General features: G+C 53.1%; 3 protein-coding genes across 3 annotated transcripts; 2 read left to right on the forward strand and 1 right to left on the reverse strand.

Annotated features, from left to right (window-relative positions):
- Positions 1–1796: 1796 nt before the first annotated feature.
- On the forward strand, positions 1797–4654 carry B2M (beta-2-microglobulin). The gene is made up of 4 exons (XM_082488666.1): positions 1797–1883; positions 2007–2285; positions 2734–2768; positions 4373–4654. Exons 1-3 carry the CDS (start codon positions 1814–1816, stop codon positions 2745–2747), a joined length of 363 nt encoding a protein of 120 aa, XP_082344792.1. The 5' UTR covers positions 1797–1813; the 3' UTR covers positions 2748–2768; positions 4373–4654.
- A 3532-nt stretch (positions 4655–8186) lies between these two features.
- TERB2 (telomere repeat binding bouquet formation protein 2) lies at positions 8187–12048 on the forward strand (the record flags this gene model as incomplete). The annotated part of the gene is made up of 7 exons (XM_082488925.1): positions 8187–8250; positions 8872–8953; positions 10350–10495; positions 10789–10850; positions 11369–11457; positions 11574–11659; positions 11903–12048. 7 exons carry the CDS (start codon positions 8187–8189, stop codon positions 12046–12048), a joined length of 675 nt encoding a protein of 224 aa, XP_082345051.1.
- A 1344-nt stretch (positions 12049–13392) lies between these two features.
- Positions 13393–16823, reverse strand: RPS17 (ribosomal protein S17). Its single transcript, XM_082489023.1, has 5 exons — positions 16755–16823; positions 16379–16530; positions 15759–15864; positions 13922–13987; positions 13393–13517 (listed from the first exon to the last, which is right to left on the reverse strand). Exons 1-5 carry the CDS (start codon positions 16755–16757, stop codon positions 13437–13439), a joined length of 408 nt encoding a protein of 135 aa, XP_082345149.1. The 5' UTR covers positions 16758–16823; the 3' UTR covers positions 13393–13436.
- Between the last annotated feature and the right edge of the window lie 3675 nt (positions 16824–20498).

Consider the following 20498-nt stretch of genomic DNA (forward strand, 5'->3'; position numbering starts at 1 on the left):
ACAGTCACGGAAATCCAGCAGGAGGCAGTGGGTCCGGCTGGAAGTGTGGCTCGGGGATGTATGGCAGTGGGTTTGAAAGACCTCAAACCTCAGTGTCAGACCTCACCCACTCCTTAAATATTTCTCTCCGCTAACGAAAGCAGAAGCGGCCTCAAAGAGGAAGATTTGGCTGTTCTAACCAAATCAGTGTGGCCGCCTAGAGACATCGCATGGAAGAATCTCGCAGTTCAGCTTCTCTTTACAGGGGAAAATCTGCCGGGCGTTGCCGCCTACGGCAGAGCCATCTCCAGGGATTCCCATCCTGAGGGGCAGAGCGCCGAGAAAGGATCCGCATCCTGCAAATTTGTGTAATTAATCCTCCCCAAGCCGAGGGGACAGCTCATCCGGGGGCAGAGTCGGGCCGGGTTTCCGCACCCACGTGGCAGTCAGCATTTATTTCTGCGAGAGCCCTCCGGGATCCCCGATAAGTCTCCGGCCGCAGCTGCGTCCTCTTAGCTCACAGTAGGGAGGAGGAAAAAACACACTCAAGGGCAGCTGGGCAGCCACCAGCGAACCCAGCTGGAGCTCGGCTGGGAGCAGGTCCAGTGGGAAGGAGTGTCCACGGGTTTTATTTTCTTTGCTCGGTCTCTGCTGATTTGCCTGCGGGCTGTGGGTGGGAGGTGTGCTCTGTGCGTACTTTATCGGTTTAATTTAGATCTTTACGTGGGGTGTGTTAAGACGGCAAGTCTTACAGGACCTCAGCATCGGAGCAGCTCCCTGGTACTGCTGTTTTCTTCCTGCTAGTAGTGACTTTCCTCTCTTTTTTTAACTTTTTAATCCTTACACAGCTGCATGAAAGACAATCTATGTGCATCTGCCTCCCAGTCTGAAACAGTGACTAAAGATAACCAGTACGTGACCTGCAGGACCACAAGCAGACATACTCCTAGGTGTATAAAATATCTACGTGCTCTTTCATACTGGTTTATTTTCTTTTTTTAACCTCGGCTTTCCCGATGCTGCTATTCAAAGCCGCCATAGGTGTCTCCTCCAAGCAGTGTTACAGGGCTGCTCAGAGGCATACCTGGCCTAGCTGGGCTACGGCGCTTACAGTTTTTCTGGAGCAGGCACCAGAAATCCTGGTTCTTTGACCTTTGGGTTCTCATGTTTGACGTTGGGGAGTCCATGCCATGCTCGAATGGCAGCGACAACCCATCCCGCAGCTGCTGGACTGAAACGCCGATGCACAGGCTCCAGAAGAAAACAAGCCAAGGTTTGGGAAGGGAAGCGGCCAGGATGCACCAGCATCATCTGTTGGCGTAACACTGGCTTTAACTACAAAATCCTCCACAAGAGGCAGTTTTCACCCCACTTTTGGTGAGGGGGAGGAGCCAGGTGAGCACCTCCGAGCCGCTGCTCCAAGATCTGCTCCCAGCACGGGGCTCCTGACCACAGGCGTCCAGCTCAAGGCCCTGGGGGAGCAGCGGCTGGGATCCGCACCGCCTCACGCCTTTGAACCCTCCATCCCTGGAAGAGAAGGCCGAGGGTGGGAAAGACCTCGGGACAGCCACGGCAGCAGCCCCACGCGTGGGGAAGCCCACCGGGGCGGCTCCGGGCCCGCCGAGCCCCGGGCGGTGCCTCAAGCCGAAAGCGAAACCGAAAGCGACGCCACCCGCAGCGGGCGGGCTCGCATAACCTCTCGGCTCCCTCTCTGCCTGGAGACTGATGATGCATAAGCAGTTCCACACGACGATTGGTCGCTCGCGGCAGAGGGTATAAAATGCGGCGGGTGAGCGGGGCGGGTTATTCAGTGAAGGCAGAGCAGCGAGAGGCCATGGAGCTCTCGGCGAAGGTGGCGGTCCTGGCGCTACTGGTGGCCTTGGTCGGCCTGGGGGAGGCGGATGGTGAGTGCCCGGGGGGGCTGTGAGGGGCCCGGTACCGGTTGCTGTGTCCGGATGGATGGGTGGGTGGTCGCTGACTTCTCCAAGGTTTCTCAGTATCTCCTTCCCCCCTCACCCCGTCTCCAGAGGCGCCGAAGGTGGAGGTGTACTCCCGCAAACGTGCCGTGCCGGGAGAGGAGAACGTCCTCAACTGCTTCGTGAGTGGTTTCCACCCTCCCAAGATTGACATCTCCATCCTGAAGAACGGGGAGCCCATGAGCGATGTCAAGTATGCGGACATGTCCTTCAACGACAAGTGGTATTTCCAGCGTCTGGTGTATGTGCCGTTCACCCCCCAGAAGGGCGATGTCTACGCTTGCAGGGTGGCCCATTCCACCTTCCGGGAGCCGCAGGTGTTCCAGTGGGGTATGGTGTGCCTTTCTCATTAAGCTTTGTCTGCCGTTCGTGTGCAGAAGCCAGAACTTGTTAATTTATATCTGCAGTGTTTCTACTCCCCTTCTCAGGGTGCTATAATGGGGTGGATTTTGAAGGTCTTCTAGGTGTTTGGTTATGCTGTTATGACAGCATTGTCATAAACACTGTTATGTTTGGTTATGACAGCTCTTGGTGGAGCACTGATCTCTTTCTAGGTGAACTTGCCTACAAAGAGGTGGGTCACACAGTGTTTTTTTTGCTTTATATTTGGTGAACATAAAGAAGGATATAGCGGTGGGGGCTGATCGTGGTGACCCGGCCTGCTGCAGCAAGCACACAGCCGAGCAGCTCCCTGGGGCTGTTTCCAGCAGGGGTGGGCTTGTGGTGAAGGGGGTGCTCTTTGCCCCGAAACCTAATGTTTTATCCTTCTTTCTTACAGAGTCGGACTTCTAACCTGTGTCTGGGATAACCACGGTGAGTTTTGCTGATGCTCCATGCTGTACTGATAAAGGGAATGCGGGCTGCTTTCTGTAGGGGGAGAAATGTGCAACTTGTAGAGTTGAGGAACAAAAGCAACGACCCAAAATAAAAAAAAAACATATAGTGTTGCTGCTGATTGGGAATGGGGCTGTTCCCGCACCCTTTCTACCCACTATTTTGGCTAGTTCTCAGCCATACCTTGCCTACAGGAGTCTCTTCCCCTCAAAAGAAGGGAGCCCCTTGAAGTAAAACTTACCTGGACGTCTGCCAGATATCACTCAAGAGTTGTAGCAGGTCCTCTAGTGCTTCGCCAGACTCCGCGGTGCTACCTTCTGTCTGGTGAGGAGGAAGTTGCCCAATCTGGAAATCCCGGTGATGTGGCGGGAGGCAGGCTGGTTAACCCTGTGGCAGGCCAGTGTGTCAGCTTGGCAGTGTGGGATGTACGAGGCACAAATCAGTGCCTGGCTGCCAGGCCAGAAGCAGTCTTGGTTTTATTCGTTGGTGTCTCACAGTCTGAGGGCTCCAGGTTCTTCCCAACTATCTGGTCAGAACTGATCTGGATTTAGTAATCAAGTAAATACTAGTTTAACCCTTGATAGGGAAAAGAAAACTAAAGATATGTGGCCAAGCTGACATAGTTGCAATGCTGGTTGAAATGCCTTAGTTACGTATCCCGGTAGAGGCTAAATAATTATTAACTGGACCCAGGACAAGCCTTGGCAAAACCTCACTTGAAACGCTCTCCACATTGTACCAGAAAATGGTCCGATTACTGATGGCTTTTGGACTGAGACAGAATTGTGAGTCAAATGAACTTTGTAAATTGGAAACACTGCCTTGGTCGTTTCTTCTTGGGCAGGTGGAGCCAAGTCCTTCGCTTCTCGCTGCCTAATGCTGCTCTCCCTCTAAAGCTCCCCAGCCCTTCCTTGCTGTAGAGCAGCAAAGACTAGGAGGGGTGTTAGGCTTCCAGGGACAAGAGAAAATGCAGGTCAGTTGACCATCTTTCCGGTGGGGGACAACAGAAGAAGATATGCTCTTAATTTGCAGCAGAAAAGCTGAAGTGTGATGCTGGGGAAAGGCTCCAGAGATCCCCCAGAGCTAGAAATGGTTGGATTGGAAGGTTATTTAAAAGGGACACCATAAGTGCTCAAAAGTGTTTGCTTTTAACTGCTGCTTGAGACGGGGTGCTGAGGTAGAGACCCATGATTTGATACAATATGGACACTCCTAGGTAATGGAGCTCTGAAAAATTATATACAGCTGCTCTTCTGTTTTTTCACCCACTTTTGGGCAGCAGGGATAGAAACCTGTCTCCGGGGCAGGGTCTGGTGTGTGCTGCCCGTGCGGCAGCGTGGCGTGCAGTGGTTTTGGTGGGATGTCAGCATGAAGGTCACTGGTGGCAAGGGATGCCAAGCCTGGTTGGAGGTGGGGCATTGGTGACTTTGCTAGTCTGGAGTCTCCAGCTCTGCAGTTGGAGTTCCCTTGTGGAAAACACTCTTTTTTTTCTTTTTTTTTTTTTTTTTTTTTTGGTCCTTAAAATAAGTACAGTTAAAGGTGTGAACAGAGTGACTGATGTCAATCTCTTCTCCTCCATGCAGGTCTTGCAAGTCAAAATCCTCTTGAGCTTCTGTCCTTTCTTCACATCTCACTTGTGAATATGATGAAGAGCAATCAGCTTCATTGCAGAATACCATCTTTAACAAAGCTTATCGTTAAAATATCATTTACGCAAAGCGGTCTCCGAACTAGGCACTTTTTTTAGCACATAGCTATAAATGTCCACATCACTGATTAAAAAACAATTGTAGCTCTTCAGTGCTCTGAATTGTACGGGGGTTTTGTCTAAATAAAATTGGGGGGCTTCAGTGGGGTCCTTAAAATGTTTCTTTAGAGTTGTATTACAACAAAAGCTGATTTCGTGGGCTCCAATGGCCGCTGGGTTGCAGGTGGATCAGGAGGCTGGTGGCACTGCGCTCAGTTGCACTGTTTTTATCCTGCTGAGAATGTGCAGGAAAAGTTTTCCATTAAAAAAAAAAAAAAAAAGAGAAAGGTTTAACTGGTTTATGTGGGATCTGCCTGGCCATAGGCTCCTGTGTGGCTTTGAAGGGAAGGCACAATGTTTAAAAAAAAAAAAAAAAAAAAAAAACAAACACCAAAAAGGGACAAAGTGACCTTGGGGCCACTGGGCAAGTGTCCTAAAGCTAGGCAAGAGGAAAAGGAGTCATAGGCAGGATGTGGTGTCCAGTTCAAGGGGAGAAATCCAGCTGATGCTTCTTGGGGTTGTGTGGTGTAAAGGTGGGCCAAGGGGAAACAGATGTGCCTATCAGCGACTTTCTTTTCTGGTTTTCTCTTCCCTATGGAGAAGACTTGTTGGGGGCCAGTGTTCTGCCATCCCTCAGGGGTTTGATGGCACTACCCAAAAACGGTGCCACTCGGTACAATCTGGCAGCCTGCTTTATTTTAGGAAGAAGTCAGTACAATCACTTGGTGACTGTTGGATCAAGGAGTATCTCATCAATGCAGATCTCACATATGTCAACAGGGTTTCCTGGCAACCCAGTGGGTGTGATCCATTGTACATCTCTTCTTGTGTATATTAAGATTTGCTGACCGGGGTTGCAGAACACCCACCCCAGATTTTGAGGGATCTTGGCTTGTTTCACAGCTTTTTCCATTATAACCATGTTTCCTGTTAAGGAGTAGGAAAATCCAAACTGCTGTAGTTCAAACACCCAGGTCGGAGGTTGCTGGGGTGAAGGGAGTGGTTATGGGGGTCCCTTTGTGCTCACCGGAGGAGCAGTCAAACCAGGAGAGGTGGGGATGTCACAACTGGGTGATCATGGAAAACACATCACCCAGTGTGGGATGACAGGACTCACCAGCTCAGCCTTCAAGGCCAGCCATGCTCTGGAGACCAGCCAGGGACTGCACCAGCCCCAGCAGAGGCCCTTTTGTGGTGGAAGATGGTCTGGGAAGGAGGAAAAGGTTTGGGCTTCTCCTCCAGAGACCCCCAGCAGAGCAACGCAGCCTGGTGTGAGAGCCTGAGGTGGCTTTGAGTCATGGACCACGTCCTGGCTTCCTCCTCTGGGTCACAAAGTGCCTACCACCACCTCGGCTTCACCTTTACTATTGTCAAGAGCATCAGAGAGTAATGGCTGGGTGCGTCACACCCATGGGAAAATTTCATCCTAATTAGGACATGAGGGGAGTCAACTGCAGAAGCTGAAGACGCTGCAGTACAGGCAATGTAAGATGACTGCATCTCCAGAGGAAACTTACATTAACGTCTTCCTGTACCAGGCAAGTCTTTGTACTGATTGCATCTGTGGGCTTTTTGTGGTCTTACTTAGGAAATATTTTGACGGCTTACTCAAAAATCCCCCCTCCATGGGAGAACAATGATGCCAATCCCAGTGGCTGGCTAATTTTGATTAACATCTGAATTTCAGGACCATATCTAGAAAAACCTCATCTGTTTTATGAGGCATCCTTGGGGAAGGTCCAGAGGTAGATGGACCTACTGGCTTGTAGTAGATGGAGCTACTGGCTTTTCAGTGAAAGTTCCCAGGAGATGGAGTTGTTTAGGGATATCTTGGCAAGTTTGAAACATGAAACAAGCCTCTTTTGCACTTTATGAAATACAAACAATTTTGCTGCAAGCAAACTATTTCCTGAGTCAACCAAATATGAATGTTTTTTAGGAGAACAAGTTCTAGGAGAACAACTTAGGAGAACATTTTTAAGACCAATTTCTTCAATGTCACATCTCTTTGGAGTTTTTAAAGCTTCACCAGTTCCAGTGTAGCAGAGAGAAAAGCTGAAGGAATGGGTGCAAGAGGAGGGGAAAGTCATTCCAGACACATGGCTGAATACAGACATCCTCCAAAAAAAGTGGAACCAAGCGAAGGAGCCCCACCACATCCAGTCCCGGGTCTGCTGCCACCACTCCAGCCCTGTGGGCGTGCATTTGCCCTCTGCTCTCTCTCCAGCAAGCAAATCTCCAGCAAGCAAACCACAGCGAGGTGGGTAAAGGCAGATATCCACAGTGTGTTTCCGCCAAAACATTCATGCGGTGTCTGCAAGAGGAAGGCTGCACAGCCCCAGGCCAGCCCCGGCTGCTTGACACTGGTTGGCCCATTTCAGCTCAATTAAGCTGGGCTTACCTGCACCACGCAGCAGTTAAATGTGGCCTAACACCTCTCCTTATCTTTTCCTCCTTTAATATGACAGCTTTACCAAGCCCTTTGTGGGAAGGTGAGTGCAAGCAGAAATAATTCTTCAGCTTGTGTAAAAACTGGATTAAAAATGAGTAAGAATCAAAGACATGGGGTTTCTGTATCACTTTTCCGTACTACTGACACCTAGCTTGAACTTTTGGGGCATATACCTAAGCTTTGCTTAGTTATGTGCACTAGTCAATCTTACTCCTGGGATGAGCAGAAAACCCAAGTGTGGAGGAGACCAGATTGAGCCCTTATGTGGCTGTGTCTCACCTGCATGTTCTGCTGGGCTGGACTCGCCCCGTATTCACCAGGTTTGGTGATCAAACGCTGCCTGGCAGGATGGATTGTTCTCTCTGCAGCACAAAGCACGCACCGTCTGAAGGGGATGGGGTCCATCAGGCAGCTCTGGGCTCCGATCCAGCAGACGGCATGAAATCCGGGCAAGGAGACACTGTTGTCTTCTCATTGCCTCCTCTTTTGCCACCACCTACAGAGACAATGAATACAGAGCATCTCCAGGGGAGTGCGTTCCCCTCCCATGGAAGAGAGGGAAGGAGTTGGTACTGGGCAGCAAAGGAGGCCATAGTGTGAAGGCTTTTCCTGCAGAAGCTGGAAGGGATTCAGGAGATGGTGCAGGGCAACGGCAGGAGCAGAGAGGACCAAGCCCATCTGCCTTCTCCTGGCCACAGCCATGGCTGCCGTCTCCTCCATTCCTTCATCTCATCCCATCCCCTTTCCAGGGGTGACGCAAGTTGGTCAGAGCCGTGGAAGGTTTCTAGAGGAGGCCAAGCGTCCACACCCCCCGGGTCAGCCCCGCTCCTGGCGTGTCTGTGGGTCACCCGCAGCCATTTTTGGGGCGCTCAGCCGCAGGCAGGCAGGTGCCAGCGAGGGCCTCGTTTTGGCCGCTCGGAAACCTGTACGGCTTCACCGGCTGGTGCCTGGACGACATGGCAGGGGAGCGGCCAGCCCTGGAAATGGCCATGGCCACCGTGCCGCCCCTCAGCGTCTTCCCGCCACTGCCGCCCCTCAGCGCCCGCCGCCCCTCAGCGTCTTCCCGCCTCCCCACAGCCTCTTCCCGCCGCCGCCCCTCAGCGTCTTCCCGCCTCCCCACAGCCTCCTCCCGCCGCCACCGCCCCTCAGGGCTCCTCCTCCTCCTCCTCCTCCTCCTTCCCCCGCCGCCGCCGCCGCGATGTTCGGCGGCCGCAGCGCCTGGTTCTCGCAGAGCGTCAGCCCGGGCCCGCGGCAGCTGTGGGGTGAGGGGGTCCCGGCGGCGCCCCGGGGATAAGGCATCGGGGCACGGAGCTGACACACGGCCTCGGTGGGGCTGGGTGGGGGGGTGGGGACACGGCCCCCTCCTGTCACCCCTCGGTGGGGCTGCGCAATGGCGGCATGGGGCTGTCACCCCTCAGTGGGGACATGGCCCTGTCACCCCTCAGTGGGGCAGAGCAATGGGACCGTGGTCCCCTCAGTGGGGCTGAGCAGCGGGGACATGGTCCTGTCACCCCTCGGTGGGGCAGAGCAATGGCAACATGGGCCCATCACCCCTTGTTGGGTACACGGCCCCATCACCCATCAGTGGGACAGAGCAGGGCTGAGCTCCTCCACAGCAGGGCAGAGCATGGGTTTGGCAGGTCCCCCCCAGGTGCCAGGGCAGGGCACAGTGTCCCCACACTGAAGAAAAGGCCAGAAGAGCCCTCCATGGGGCAGGGGGAGACCCACAGCCATGGGCGGGGTGGGGCATCACAGCTCCCACTTCGGGGCCTGGCCCTGCTGCCCCACAACCAGCCCGGGCAGCTGTCCCCATCCCACGCCACCCCAAGGTGGGGACCCATTAGGGTGTCCACCTCCATCCTCACCCCCTCTTGCCCTCGCAGCGGCCGGCGGTGGGGTGCTTGCTCACCGGCAGGACGCCGACTACCTCTTCAGCAGCGATGCTGCCCACCCGGACACCCGCAGGTGGGCTGTGTCCTCCAGCTGTGTCCCCCTACCCGTGTCCCCCCATCCGTGTCACCCCCATCTCCTTGCTTGGGAGATGCCTGTGGTGCCACTTCACACTCACGTTGAGCCCTCTCCACACAATGGCTGTAGAGAGCCAAGATCGATGAAGGTGTAGACAATGGGTTTAATGTATTTAATGTAAACTATTTAATGGGTGCCAACATCCTTGAAAAGTCAGGCTGGTGTTTTTAAAATGGGGTCTAAAAACTCACACCCATGCTAAACCGCACCTGGACAAAACAGAACGGCTGCAAAAACCATCCACGTGTTAGGCTGGCTTAACTCCGATGTAAATTAAACTAATTGCGCTGGTTTCCTCACTACTTTTGAATTGATCTACTGGAAAGCTAAAATAGAGGTGACACCATCCCCGAAAAAAACAGGTGCAAAAAAGTCAGCACGAGTTCACTCTGAAAGCAAGCGTGGGGATAAAAATGGCTGGAAAAGGGCTGAATTGCTATTATCCTTCTGCTTGCTTAATATAAAAAAATCAGAGCGCTCAAGAAAATTTGTACAATATAAGGAAAGGCTATTCAGGGTCTTCCTCCAGCCAGTGAGTATTTATATATATTCAATATCATGTAAACGTATTTATGTGAAAGGGACCTGCAATGGTTTCTCACAGTGCTGGCTTTGCCAGGCTGGACTAAGCAGCTTCTTTTAACGCACGATTGCTTAAAACCGGCTTAGATTTTTGTCATCCTTCAGCCACCCACTCCAGCTGCGGAAGGGGATTCCCACGAAAACTGGAGTAATGACCTTCCTTCCGCCACAGTATCCTGCTGGTATTGCATTGCTCCCTCGGGGGAATTATATATAATTATATATACAATATATATACTTAATGTATATATTCAGATTATTTCTTGGGAAAAATATAATAATTATCCATACCCTTGAAACGGGTAAACAATATTTAATTCCTCTCTAAGGAGGACGGTGAGTGCTTGAGCATCCTCCACCCACCCTTCCTCGCTCAGCTGTAGTGCCGCTGCTGTCTGGGGACTGCGCTGTGAGCCTGAGGAGGGACCAGCGGGCTTAAGAATAAATAAATAAAAATCCCATTTCCCCCCCCTCCCTGAAGAACTGGTGTCATCTCAAGAGCAGAATCCTTAAAAATATGTGTTTACCTGGTCCTCGGTGTCTTTCCTCCAGGCTACTCTCAGGAGGTGCCAGCAGCTGGGACTGTAATGGGATGTTGCTGGTAGAGTCTCAAAGTTAGAAAATTATAGAAAATTAGGTGCTTTTGGCAAAAATATTGGAGCAGGTCAGTTTTAACGACAATATCCCTCTAAACTTTTTTTTTTTTTTTCCAGGTTTACCTTTGGAAACCGACTGTCTTTTTCTCTTCCAGAATACATGAGAGCCTCGATTACTTGGAGGGCAGAGCTACTGTCTTTCACTCCCGTTACCTCTCTGCGTGGGCAAGCACCGGTGCGGCGGAGAAGCCACCAGTGGTTCTGGGCCACTTCATCCTGCCACCAGCCTGCCTGCAAGAACGTGAGGGGACAAAAAAAAAAAAAAAAAAAACCAAAAAAACCAACAAACCATCAGGGTTTTGCTCCCTTGTGAGCACAGCCTTTTGGGGGTGCAAACCAGAACCTCAAGTTACTTCTGCTCTAAGGGAATTTCCTTCTGCTGGGAGTGATTCTTCCTCCCCAGGGAGAGAGGAACTAAAGTGCCATCTTTTATATTGTGTTAGTGCGCAGCGCTGTGCAGTGAGCTCCAGCGACTGCCACCCGGTCTCATTATTTGATACTCTCTCGGTCATTTATTTTTTTCATTCGTGGCAGAAATCAGAAGGCAAATCGGTAGTTTTATTTGGGAGCAGGCGGACGATTCCCTTGCAGAACAGGTAAGATGAGAAATACATCCTACAGGAGGCGTAGCTTAAGAAAAAAATTGGTTGTATGAACTCCAGGAAGCCTGGGTTTCATCCCAGACCCTCAGCCCGAATACGAGATCAAATATTCTTGGTTTTGCTGCGCTGTGTGTCCCTCCCAGGGTGACATCCCAGGGGAGGGGCAGCACTGGATTGAGTGCGGGATGCGCAGGAGGGATTTCCTCCCTCACTCAGACAGATGTCCAGTCTCCCCAGCACGTCCTTCCGGGAATGCCAATCGCCGAGGTCTGAGCTCAGCTCTTCCATGCAACGTTTTCCTGCCCCGTGTAGCTCCGAGACGTTGCCCGCTCTCTTCTCAAAGCAACTTCTCAGTACTTTTGAAGCGAAAACGTGATTAGATTTAAAATTGTATTCTAAATTTGGCCCGAAATCACAAGTCCTGACAATACCGCTATCTCAGACTTGGTCTCTAGTGTTTTGTGGGGTACCCAGGGCATAATTTTAACTCAACTCTGTGTTGATACTCTCAGCCTGATCAAAATCTGACGGACGAACCAGAGGTGGCGAGAAAAGGCTGTGAGGAAGAAGCAGAGGAGGATCTGCTAGACCTGGCCGAAAGGTACTTTCCTGCCTTCGGTGGTAGGATTTGGATGCACCCTCCCCCACCCCCCAAATTTCAAGAGATCCCCAACGCATAGGGAATAACGCACACATTTTTCCCCGCCCCTGATACAGCAGCGAAGAAGAAACAGGCTCCAGAGCCCAGGGGGAATTTCCATACCGTGCCCTCCAGCAATACCCTCTGAATAACATGGTCACAGGTAACATTTGTCGTTGGTAGATTTTTTAAGGAGTGTAAAACATGCCTCAAAATGACTGCGGATAAGGCAGGGATGCCCCACGCGCTCCTTGCGTCCTCATGGCGCTTACAGCAGCGGAAAGGCTGAGTGTGCGACCGGGATCGCTCCCTTCCCCTCCGCGCTCTGCGTTTTCCATCGCCCTCCTTGCGTCAGAGAAGAGGGCAGCTCCCCCCGGTGAGACGCGCGCTTTCTTTCCCTTCGTAGGCTACACCTCTGCTCGCGACATGAAGAAATACGTCGGAGAGCTCCGCGATTTCATTCCCGGCACCTCGGGCTACGTGGCGTATTGGGTTGAGAACGAAATTAACATTTACTCTGATGTGAAGGCTCGGATGAAGAGAAAATTGTAAGTTACGGGTGGCTGTTCGCATTGGTCGTGTTTGGAAATTCAACCCCGTGGTTAGATGCTCGGCTGCGCCCGTGCTCGCTCCCTTCTGCAGGTCGATGGTTATTTTAACTGTCAGTCTGCCTTCTCCCCATGTTTTAAGTTAAACAGCGAAGAGATTGGGGGTATCGGGCCACAAATTCTGAATTAAGTCTCTGCGATACACGAGGGATTTATAAATTATCCCACTTGGCTTTATCCTGATTGCAGCTCAGCACCTTCAATGTGTATTTAAATACCTGGCTACACTCTCTGTAAACATTTTCTTCTTTAACTATTTAAAAGAAATTCCAAATATAGACATTTCTCCCCAAAATGCAAATCCTTTGCCTTTTGATTTGTACCCGCGGGGGGGGGTTAAGATGTGGCTGCGAACAGGAGTTTTCCTTGTCGGGACACAGGGAGGTCACACCACGGCACAGCTGCACCCGCCTGTGGTACACACTCACCAGTGGGAGCCGGCACTGTGGTGGGGCTGGCAGAACAGGACAGGACAGGATCTCCCAGGCACATGGGGACCTCCGTGGGTTTGCAGCGGTGCTGAGCGCACCCAGACTTCCCCTAAGAAAACCCCACATCATGCTGGAGCTGGTCATGCAAGGCATGGATGGAGAACTCTGGGACGCTCGCCCAGGAGCCCTGCCCACAGGTCACGGCGCTGGGTGATGCCAACAGCCGAGGTGGAGGGACACCTGTAGGTCTCCTCTGCCTCCAAGCAGCGCCTCTGCTCTGCGCATCAGGACAGAGTTTTGGGGGGTGAACCCCCAAACTCTTCCATGCTTGTTGCAGCCTGGGGAAAATCGTTGGATGGAGCGTCTCGCTGAGGGGAGGAAGGACACCAGAAGCCTCACCAGGGTCCATCTCCACAGGGGAGCTTCCACCCTGACGCAGCGCTCTGCTCAGCCCACTTTCCTCCCCTCATACAAATAAAACCACTGACAAGGCTTCTTCCTTTCATTTAAGCACTTAAAAGCGACCAACGCGGTTATAAAAAGCAACTTTTATTCTGGCACAGGCAAAACCGGGAAGCGGCAAGGGTGAGGAGCTCTGGCAAGCTCCAAGGAGCCACCACCGTTGTCTTCTCCTGGCTCTGTACCACAGGAAAGCCTGTAAAATAACAGCTTTGCACCTCACACCCTAAACAGCCAAGGAAAGAACCCAAATAGATGCCAGGACATGTGAAGGTGTCGAGTCCTCCTCACCCTCTGAAGCCCTGGACACCTGTATTTGGGCTGCAGCGCCCTGAGGAACCAGCCCTCCCTCCTCATCCCGGGGGGACGCAGGCTTCCAAAGACCAGGCAGGCTGAGATGGTTTCCCCATGTTTATTGGAAAAGTGACATACAGCGACCAACTCAGAGCGCTCCTCGGGGCGTTTTGAAGTTCATCCCCACCGTGGGCTGCGTCACCTGCAGGTTGGACAGGCTGCCAAAGTCCTGGAAAACAGCACAGGATTGGGGTGGGTCACACCGCCCTGCCCACCATCCGCACCCAACCCTGCCAAGGGTGGAGGCAGATTCCTCCTGGGAGGAGTGTGAAGGTGCTGTGGTAGCATGAAGGGTGGATTCATGTCTCCAGAAAGAAGGGGAGACGACCAACCCGCTATGGAGATCAGCTCCTCGGTGGGTGGAATTTGGTCTTTTGGGGGGCAAACCCACATTCACCTCCACCCAGTGAGAGCTGAGGAGGGGGCCCTCGCATCAGCACCCGCCCTGTGACCAGAGCGTCAAAGCCTTCAGCTGACACCATCAAGCCCCTCAGGGCAGCGGGAGCACTGCTGGGGACATGCCACCACCCTGGCAGGGTTATCCTGGGCAGGGGGACAGCTGGGGCCACTCACCAGGAGCTTCAGCATTTCCTTGGTGTCTGGGTCCACTTCGATGATCTCCTGGTCGAGGGCAGAGACCTGAGGAGAGATAGACCCGGTTTGACGAGGCCCCGCAGCCACCGGGGTGTCCCCACACACCCACTCCAGTCACGTCCCACCACAAGGGGGCTGCTGGAAGGGACCGGATCCTACCCCCAGTGCCCCCCAACCAGTGCTGCCCAGATCTTGTTCCCACACAAATGAGATCTCTCTGCCTGTCGTGGGGAATGGCTCTGGTGACAGAACAAGCCAGGAGGCCCCCTACAGAGTCCAGCTCTCCTGCCAAAACAGTGTGAGAAGCCACCGGGCAGCAGAGAGGCCTCACAGAGGAAGAGCCTGTTTTATGGCAAGACTTTGGAAACCTGAGGCCTAATCAGCTCCATGCCAAGGCTGCCAAGAGGAGATGGCGTTGGGTCCACAACTGCACCAGTCCCAGTCGTCACCACCAACACTCACATTCATCTCATAACACAAGTCCCCAAGGCCAGAGCCCGACCACCGCGGTGCCAGACAGCAATGCCGAGTGACCACCTGGGCTGTGCCACTCCAGGACCTGAAGTCTCCTGCTCTTCAAACCCAGAGCAACCTCCTCCAACCCTCTCCGGACCCCAAACCTCCATTTCCACAGGCTTCCTTCCCCAAGAGGCTTCATCACACCAGCGTTTTTGGAAGAACCCCTGAATGATGCCTGTTCAGGTATCACTGCACCAACAGCTACAGCACAGAGGCTCCTTCCTTGCTCAGGGTCCCTGCAGGGGTGACCTCTCCCACCAGCACCACCTTATCCTGCCTTCAAAACTCAACTGGAAGGTCACTATGTAAAACACATGGACAATCTCCTCCCCAGCCAGTTCCTCCAAGCCCCGGCACCAGCCGTGCAGGTCAGCACCATGCTGACACCTAAAACCTGGGGCGCTGAGGCACCTGTGAGAGGATCTGCCAGAGTTTCACACCTCATTTCTAGCTGTTGGGAGCGAGGGAGTGAAACTGAGCCCTGGTCCCTCACATGGAGCTGTGTCACCTCACCCTGGGCTACGAAACCAAGGTGGAAAAGCAGGGAGGTCACTCCCGAGGCAGATCTCCAGATAGGGGGGGACAGCGCCAACCCACCTTACTGCACTGCTGAAGCTTCCATGACATCCTACTTGTTCCTCCCAGATCATCGCTAAAATAACGTTCCACGTAACCAAACCCCAGCACCAACGGTTTGGGAGAGCTGAGGTGACAGCACAGAAACCAGCAGCTCTACCGGAAGCTTGGAAGAGGGGCGGGACGCACCGTGCCTTGAAGGCTACAGGGTTTGGGAGGGATGGGATCGAACCCACCCAACATGGGAAATGCTTTCGGAGCTCCTCTTCCTGCACCACTAGCTCCAGGGAGATCAGGGGTGACATCTCAACCCCTTGCGAATGCAGGTTCAAGAGGAGAGGTGGCTTCACCCATTCCCTCTCTTCAGCGACATCTGCTGTACAGCAGGTTTTATGCCACTCTGAAATATCCTCCCGCATCCCGTTGAGTTGTTTTTTTCCCCTCCTTTTAAGTTAGGAAAGTTGAGGAGGTGTATTACCTGCCGACCGGCAGCAGAGTCGAAACGCAAGAAGTCAGCTGCTCCTCCCACCCCAGGCAGCGGTTTTGGAGGAAGCGCCCTGATGCATGGCTAAAATCCACCTCAGCCCTCCGCGACCCAAACCCTCCTCAGCTCCTCCTGGCTGAGGTTTCGTATCAAAGAAATTTGGGGCCACCGGTATGGAAGACGCCTTGAGGCAGGACGGACACAAAAACAGGCACTCGAGCGCAGCCAGAGCCTCACCTCGGGGACGTAGTTGTCCCTCCTCTCCCTCTCCTCCTCCTGCAGTTTGATGGAGATGCCTCGGACGGGTCCCCTCTGAATACGCTTCATCAGGTGGGTGACATACCTGCGGGGGACACACAGGACCATCCAGGGCTTCCCTGCGCTCCCACAGCCCAAGTCTCCTTTCTCCACTCTCACGCTCCCAAAATCACACGTGGCTGAGGAAAAGAGCCCCCACCTGCAACCCTGGCGTTGTCCCACCACCAACCCCAGCAACGTCCTGTCACCAAGCCCAGTGTTGGGATGTCCCACCACCAAGCGTGGTGATGTCGAGCCACCACCCCCGGCGCTGTCCCACCACCACCCCCGACGATGTCCCACCACCTCCGCAGCACGTCAGGGAGGGCGAAGTGTCCGACAGCAACAGGGTTTGGGAGGGAGGGGACGGTCCCCCCCCAAACACGGGAAAGCTCTCGGCGTTCCTCTCCCTGCACTATCGATGACCGGGCCACGGGCGAGGCCGCGATCACTTTCGAATGCAGGTGTGCGGCGGCCGCCCCCACCCGTGTCCCCCCGACCCCTGTGTGTCCCCCCCACCCGCGTGTGTGTCCCCCCCCCCACCCGCGTCCGCCCCTCACCCCGCGATCTTGTTGCGCAGCTTCTTGCTGGGGATGATGGCGATCTCCTCGCACACCCGCTTGTTGGTGTGGAAGTCGTTCCCCAGGCGGGTGTAGTACTTCTCGATGATCACCCGGGCGGCCTTCTTCACCGTCTTCGTCCGGACGCGTCCCTGGGCGGAGGTGCGGGCGGCAAACACCGGTCAGGCCCCGCCGGCTCCCCGAGCCCGGCCTCCCCCGGCCCGCGGCCCCTCAGGCCGGCCGGCCCTCATCCCAGCCCCGCTCCCCGCCTCCCCCGCGCCTCCTCGCCTCCCCCCGGCTCCCCGCAGCCGCTCGGCGCCCCGGGCGGAGCGGCCCCGGCGGCGGATGGCGGCGGATGGCGGCGGATGGGACCCACCATGTCGGCGGCGGCCGCGGAAAGAGAGCAAAGGATGGCGGGAGGCGCGCGGGGCCGCCGGGAGCCCGCGGCGCCCACAGCGCCCCCTGGCGGCGCGGAGGACGGCGGCTGCGGGAGGGGCGGGGCGGGGCCTGGCGGGTCCCGGCGCTCCCCCAGGTCCCAGCGCCCGCCGGCACGGCGGCCACCAGGGGCTGGCTGGGGACGGCGTCCAGCGCTGGCCCCGGGCTACCAAAGTCCAGGTGGGTCCGGCCCCGGGCGAGCAGAGCTGGGTGAGCAGTAACTTTGTAACAAGCGGCCACCGGGCACTTTTAGAATCACAGAATGTTTTCGTCTGGAAGGAACCTTAAAGACCATCCAGTTCCACCCCCCTGCCCTGGGCAGGGACACCCCCACCAGCCCAGGTTGCTCCAAGCCCCGTCCAACCTGGCCTTGAACACCTCCAGGGATGGGGCAGCCACAGCTTCTCGGGGCAACCTGTGCCAGGGGCTCACCGCCCCCACAGGGAAACATTTCTTCCTAATATCTCATCTAAATCTCCCCTCTTCCAGTTTGAAGCCATTCCCTACATGCCCTCGTAAAAAGTCCCTCCCCAGCTCTCCTGGAGCCTTTTTAGGGACTGGAAGGCCACTGTAAGGTGTCCCCGGAGCCTTCTCTTCTCCAGGCCAAGCCCCCGCAACTCTCTCAGCCTGTCCTCCCAGCAGAGGTGCTCCAGCCCTCGCAGCATCTCCGTGGCCTCCTCTGGCCCCGCTCCAACAGGTCCATGTCTTTCCTATGTTGGGGGCTCCAGAGCTGGGTGCAGTATTCCAGGTGGGGTCTCACCAGAGCAGAGTAGAGGGGCAGAATCCCCTCCTTTGACCTGCTGGCCACACTTCTGATGCAGCCCAGGGTACGGTTAGCCTTCTGGGCTGCGATCGCACAGTGCTCATGTTGAGCTTCTCATCCATTGGCACCCCCAGGTCCTTCTCCTCAGGGCTGATCTCCATCCATTCTCCACCCAGCCTGGATTTGTGCTTGGGATTGCCCCAACCCAGGTGTAGGACCTTGCACTTGGCCTTGGTGAACTTCATGAGGTTGGCATGGGCCAAACTCTCCAGCCTGTCCAAGATGGCATCCATCCCCTCCAGCGTGTCTACCTCACCACACAGCTTGGTATCATCAGCACACTTGCTGAGGGTGCACTCCATCCCACTGTCCGTGCCACCAACAAAGATGCTGAACAGCACCGGTCCCAGTACCGACCCCTGAGGAACACCACCTGTCACTGGTCTCCACTTGGACATCAAGCTGTTGACTGCAACTCTTTGAGTGCGACCGTCTAGCCAGTTCTTTATCCACCGAGTGGTCCATCTGTCAAATCCACGTCTCTCCAATTTAGAGACCAGGATATTGTGTGGGACAGAGTCAAATGCTTTGCACAGGTCCAGGTAGATGACAGTGGTTGCTCCTCCCTTGTCTGCTACTGCTGTAACCCTCTTATAAAAAGCCACCAAATTTGTCAGACATGATTTGCCCTTGGTGAAGCCATGCTGGCTGCTACCAATTACCTCCTCTTGTTCCATGTGCCTTAGCAGCGTTTCCAGGAGGATCTGCTCCATGATCTTGCCAGGCACAGAGGTGAGACTGATGGGCCTGTAGTTCCCCAGGTCTTCCTTATTTCTCTTTTTGAAAATAGGGGTTTATGTTTCCCCTTTTCCAGGTGGCAGGAACCTTGCCAGACCACCATGACTTCTCAACTATGATGGCTAGTGGCTTAGCAACCCGATCTGCCAGTTCCCTCAGGACCCACAGATGTATCTCATCAGGTCTCAGACTTGCACACCTCCAGGTTCCTTAGGTGGTCTCATACTCAATCTTCACCTACAGTGGGCGGTTCTTCATTTTCCCAGTCCTCACCTTTCCCTTCTGTATCATGAGTAGCACAGCCTCAGGCTTTGCCAGTGAAGACTGAGGCAAAAAAGTCAGAGTACCTCAGCTTTGTCTCTGTCCTGGGTGACCAGTTCTTCTGTTTCCTTCTGGAGAGGGCCCATATCTTCCCTAGTCTTTTTCTCACTGATATATTTATAAATAGATTTTTTTTTGTTGTTTGTGTTGATGTCCCTGGCCAGATTTTAATGGAAGACCCTGCTCCTCGTGTCTCACCTACAGCAATCCCCACCTTCCCCAAGTCCACTTCTCCCAGTAGAGATCCCACAGGAGGCACAAGAAGGAGCACAAGAGCGTTGGGTTTTTTTTTGCTGCAACGTGTTTATTATGTGCCAAAAACTACACCACAGCTTACTCCACGCGTCTGTAGGAGAGTGCAGTCTTGCCTGCATATACTACAATGAGGTAGAGACTTCACACACAGCTTCACAAAACCCCACAAAGAGCAGCTGGGATATGCAACAATGCAACATCAGCTCAGCAGGGAAAAAAAAAAAAGAAAAAAAAAAAACAAAAACAAACAACCAAGAAAGAGGGGAAAAAAAATATATATAAGAGGGAGAAATTATGACACTGGTTCTTTGGCACACAGCTTCCAATAGAGGGGAAAGTAAAAAAAAAAACCCCAAACAAACAACCAACAAAGTAATAATAATAATAATAATTAAAGTTCTCAAATCCCAGCAGCAGCATTTCAGTTGACTGCACCGTTGCTCCATACATTTCGCAAAGGAAAGGAAAAAAGTACTTGTCCCCTCTAAGAGAAAGGGCTCCCAGGAACCTTCATCCGTCCACCGAAACGCAGCCCTTTTTTAGCTAGTTACAAAAGGAAAAAAAAAAGTTAAGTCCTGTGACTTCATGTGATTAAAAACCTCTATCAACCCCCCTTAAGTGCAACTTAAAAAAGTGCAACAAACTATTTTAAAACTATATACAGCAGCTCAGAGATCGTTTATCCGGTCCAGTTTCAAATCCAAAAAAAGGAAAAAAAAAAACCACAAAAAGAAAAAGCCTGTCCTGTTCTGTTGCAAACCCCTCGATTTACAACTTTCCACCAGCAGCCCCCAGACACAAAATTGCAATAATGTTAAAAGCTGCCAGGAAAGAAAAAAATCTCTTGTTTCAAACGACTTAAAAACTGTTTAAGAGTGTAAAAAGGAACTGGTAAAAACCCTTGAGCGTAAAATATGAAATATGATTTGGTTTAAATGAAGAGCAAAAAGTCTCCTTGTTGTTACAGTAAAAAACGCCAGCTGAACATCCAGTTTATGCCGTTCAGGTGGGGGTTAAATGAATGGAAAGGCACTGTATGGCAACTGCAAAAAAATGGAGCCAATGAGACCTGCATTATTACCATCAGTATTGCAAGGAATGTAAAAAAGCGCCTTTAATAAATAAAAAACCGAGGTGAAGGCATCTGCATAAACACCTTCTCAACACGTGGCCCTTATTTATTATTTTTTTTTTGTTTTTTTTCTTTTTTTTTTTTTTTGCTTCTCATCAGCAAACTAGGAACCAAAGTCTGGGAACTGCAGAATTGCTTGAGGGGCGCTCCCCCTCCCCCTCAAAAAAAAAAAAAAATTCCCCACCCGCCCCCCCAAAAAAAACAAAACCCGACAAAATTCACTGTGCATTAGTGCAGAAACAAAAAGACCAGCAAGTGCAAACGTGAATGTAAGATTTTTGTTGTTTTGTTGTTGTTTTTTTTTTTTTTTTTTCTCTCCCCATTAGTCCTCAGGAAGCGCATTCCCAGCCTGGGTCTGGCACCAGCAGGCACGCTCGTGCGCTCTCCCAACTTGGCAGGTTGACAAAAAGGACTTT

This window comes from Vanellus vanellus (assembly GCF_965231255.1).
Source record: "Vanellus vanellus genome assembly, chromosome: 11".
Lineage (NCBI taxonomy): Eukaryota > Metazoa > Chordata > Aves > Charadriiformes > Charadriidae > Vanellus > Vanellus vanellus.